Consider the following 3805-nt stretch of genomic DNA (forward strand, 5'->3'; position numbering starts at 1 on the left):
TCTCAGTAGGATTTTTCCAAACTCTCCACTAAATCACTGAGCCAAAACTTCATTTACAAAACACTTTTGTAAACCTAGAATTAACTCTAATCCTGTTATAGTAAATAACCTCTAGCTGTTGCGACAACTTCAAGTTAACTCCAACTTGAATACTCTGAGTACCTATTACAATTGCCTCTAGATAAAGCTGAAAGGTACAATATGAAAATACCTACTACAATTGAATTAGAATAAAATACAGACACATGGAACTGGTTCTTCAATCTGGTTCATGTAGCTTCAGGTTTGCATACTTGAATCACACACGAACTGCTTGCAAAATGCCTTGCTATTTGCTCTCAATTCACATTTTACTTCTACTTTTGTGCATCACATGTAAAGTGAGAACATCCTGCGATTTATAGAGTTAGTAGAGTAGAAAATAACTAGAGTTGTAATGCTACTCTTCTTTGGTGGAAGAGTTATAGTTAATTTCAACCTCTAATTCCTTCCCTATCTTGGATAGTGTGCTCTTTGAGTAAGGAGTTCTTCTCCTTGTCAATTATGCAACCTTTTCGATCAGGAGATATCAATTATACCAAGTTAAGCTCATCTCTTTCACGTGCATCTCACATGCTCGTATCTGCCCGTGTCTATACACACAAGGGATGGACCTGGTTCATGCATGAGTTTCCTTTGTCAATCTTCAAAACAAACCTTCACTTGGGCAAACATCATACAACATTGTCGGTCTGACCACCACTCTATAGAACTTACTTTTATGTTTTGGTGGCACCTTCTTGTCACACAAAATAACAGAATTGAGTCTGCATTTCATCCATCCTGCCCAAATACGACGTGTGACATCTTCATCAATCTCCCATCCTCCTGAATAATAGACCCAAGGTACTTAAAACTTCCTCTCCTAGGGATGACTTGTGAATCCAGCCTCACCTCCCCTTCATCTCCCTGAATCTCACCACTGAACTTACACTCCAAGTATTCTGTCATGGTCATGCTCAACTTGAAATCTTTAGACTCCAGGGTGTTCCTCCAACCCTTAATCTCGCGTTAATACTACCTCGTGTCTCGTCATTCAATACAATATCATCTGCAATTAACATGCACCACGACACCTCCCCTTGTATGTGGCACGTCAGCACATCCATCGTCAGGGCAAAAACAATAAAGGGCTGAGTGCCGACCCCTGGTGCAACCCCATCATTACTGGAAAGTAGTTCGAGTCCCTTCCCACTGTTCCTACTTGGGTCTTCGCTCCATCATAGTCCTTAATTGCCCTAAAGTAGGCAACATGTACACCTTTAGCCTCCAAACATTTTTATAAAACCTCCATCAAAATTTATTGTAGGCCTTTTCTAAGTCGATGAACACACTTAAATTAAGTCATGAATCCGTCTTTAAATTTCGACTGAAGTACTTTTCTCAACTTGATTACAACTATTGTTTAGTTCTTTTTTTTCTGCAAAATATAGAGTTGTGACAATCATTAACTGCCATTATATTTCATTTCTAGTCCCTAAAGAGACAAAATATTTGAACTACAGTCACAGACCAGTATCAAGTTATGCGTCAAAGGGTCTTCCCAAATTCCACTAAAGATAAGGAATCCAAATATCACAAAAGTAAAGTCCATGGTCTTAAAACTTTTTTCATGAGTGACAACCTTCTTTGTATAATCAAATTTAAGATCCATCTCTTCGTCTGAGTTACTTGATAGAGCTGAATATGATACAGTGAAAAGAAACATGATATACCCTATCAAAAAAGACTTTATACTTAAGGTTCGGATCCTAGACCTATGGTCAAGAGTTCATGATAGAGAAAGTAAAAGCCAAAGCAAAAGAAATCTACAACATGGCAAATAAAAACAACGGAAAGAAAATAAAAAGAACTAAAGTCCAAAGCGTTTGGTCTTGTTAATTAATATTAATAGTCACCATGTCAATGATTACAAGATATTGCCTCTCTTGAAAATGAAGGCGTTCACAATTACAAGGGAAAATGAAAAGACATTTACATTTTTTGCTGATTCTATCCTATGGTAAAACAACAAAAAGGAAAACTACGAATACAGTATTTCTATGTAAGCTAAATCCGGCTAATAATTAAACTAGAAACTCATTGTGGTAATTATAATTTGTCTTCCTTCTGAAAATACGATGATAGCTTGTCTCGTAACGTATCAAGCTCAACTACCATTGTTCCTTGAACCTGGTTAACAATACACAAAAGGGAAAAAAACAGTAATTAGGAATTAGGATAATAGAAAGAAAAAAATCTCTATACGAAAAGATACCATTCCATCCGTTGTAGTCTGTTCATCACTATATGTTTCTTATTTAAAAAGAACATTATCTCACTTTATCCCTCTGTTCATTTTTTTTCCTTCTATGATGTCAATAAAACATGCCCTTTTGCCATCAAAAGACCAGGTGGCAATAAGAAAACAAAAGGCTATTTTAGTAATACCTGAAAATGCAAGGTATGGAAGACTCTATCTTCAAAAGTTTCAAAAGAAGATGAATTTAGTAGTAGAAGTCCTTCATCCTCTAAGTCTGATACAGCCTCAGCAAATGAACCTTTATTGATCTTCAAAGTAGATATCTGAATAACTACCTCTTTATCACCAACTTCACTTGCTGAAATAACTAATGAAGAGCTGTCATTTCCTCCTCTTCTTTTTTGCTTGTTAAAATCAGCTGAATTTTCTTTATTAGAGATGGTTCTCGATGTAAGATCTTCTTTCTTCTCAATTAGTTTTTCCACTTCATTTTGTAACTCTGGTATGTATTTTAGCACTCTTGATATTGTCGATGGAATGCTTAGTTTTTTCTGTGAACATAAAAATTGATCAAGTCTCGTTAGCATAATATGAATATAAACTATTTACAATTGATTATAAATGGTGTGCATCGGTTTAATCAAGGACTATCTTAAAAAGAAAAAAAGGAACAAAGCAATAGGATTAATTGCAAAAAAGAAATCACACCGCATGATCAGAAGCTGGAAGCAAAGAACGAAGAGAGGAATATAAGCTATTGATTTTTTTTCTGCGATCGCGCTCACTAGCATTGTGATTGAGCTTCTTCACCATCTGATCAGGTTGATCATCATTATTAATCTGATCAAATTTCTTGGAATCACAGTGTTCAAGAAGTCTTGTTTGAGATGATGGATGAAGGGCAGCAACTGAATCTGATGAAGTAGTCATGTTTAGTTCATAGCTTATGGGATCCTCCAAAAGCCAGCCAAAGTTATTTGAAGAAGAAACAGCTAGCATTTTGATAATACTCTCAAGACTCGATCAATTTCTGCTTTGCTAATTTGTAGTTAAGACAATGTTGTCAACACTTTTTTAGTATATATATACACTAATGACTTTCGTTTAGATCATACCTGATCAGCATATATAATACTCAAATAAATGAATGTTTAATCACTTTAATTATATGAGATTATTTAAAAAAAAAGGTTCCTAATTAAAGTAATCTTGGAGTATAACTCGATCGTGTGATTCCATGGACAATGTTTATCTACATAAAAAAATGTATGATTTTAAGGGGTCATTGCGTGTGGGGATCCATGGCATGCACGAGAATTGGGTAGATATCACTTATAAGCTCGAGTAATTAGGGACTGTGTCACGGGTAAACACGTTTAATTAATTAAATATGCCAGCTCTAGCTTTTTAATGTTAAAAGATTATGCGAGTCTCATTATCATAATTGAAGAACTAATAGAATCAAGAATATGCTACAACATCTTTTCTCTTTCCTACATATATAGAAAGGAGAATGTGAAGTTG

General features: G+C 35.1%; 1 protein-coding gene across 1 annotated transcript; it reads right to left on the reverse strand.

Moving 5' to 3' along the window:
* Positions 1 to 1897: 1897 nt before the first annotated feature.
* LOC104233363 (transcription factor ORG3-like) lies at positions 1898 to 3353 on the reverse strand. The gene is made up of 3 exons (XM_009786751.2): positions 2990 to 3353; positions 2470 to 2832; positions 1898 to 2211 (listed from the first exon to the last, which is right to left on the reverse strand). Exons 1-3 carry the CDS (start codon positions 3278 to 3280, stop codon positions 2131 to 2133), a joined length of 735 nt encoding a protein of 244 aa, XP_009785053.1. The 5' UTR covers positions 3281 to 3353; the 3' UTR covers positions 1898 to 2130.
* Between the last annotated feature and the right edge of the window lie 452 nt (positions 3354 to 3805).

This window comes from Nicotiana sylvestris, chromosome 12 (genome assembly GCF_000393655.2).
Source record: "Nicotiana sylvestris chromosome 12, ASM39365v2, whole genome shotgun sequence".
NCBI classification, from domain to species: domain Eukaryota; kingdom Viridiplantae; phylum Streptophyta; class Magnoliopsida; order Solanales; family Solanaceae; genus Nicotiana; species Nicotiana sylvestris.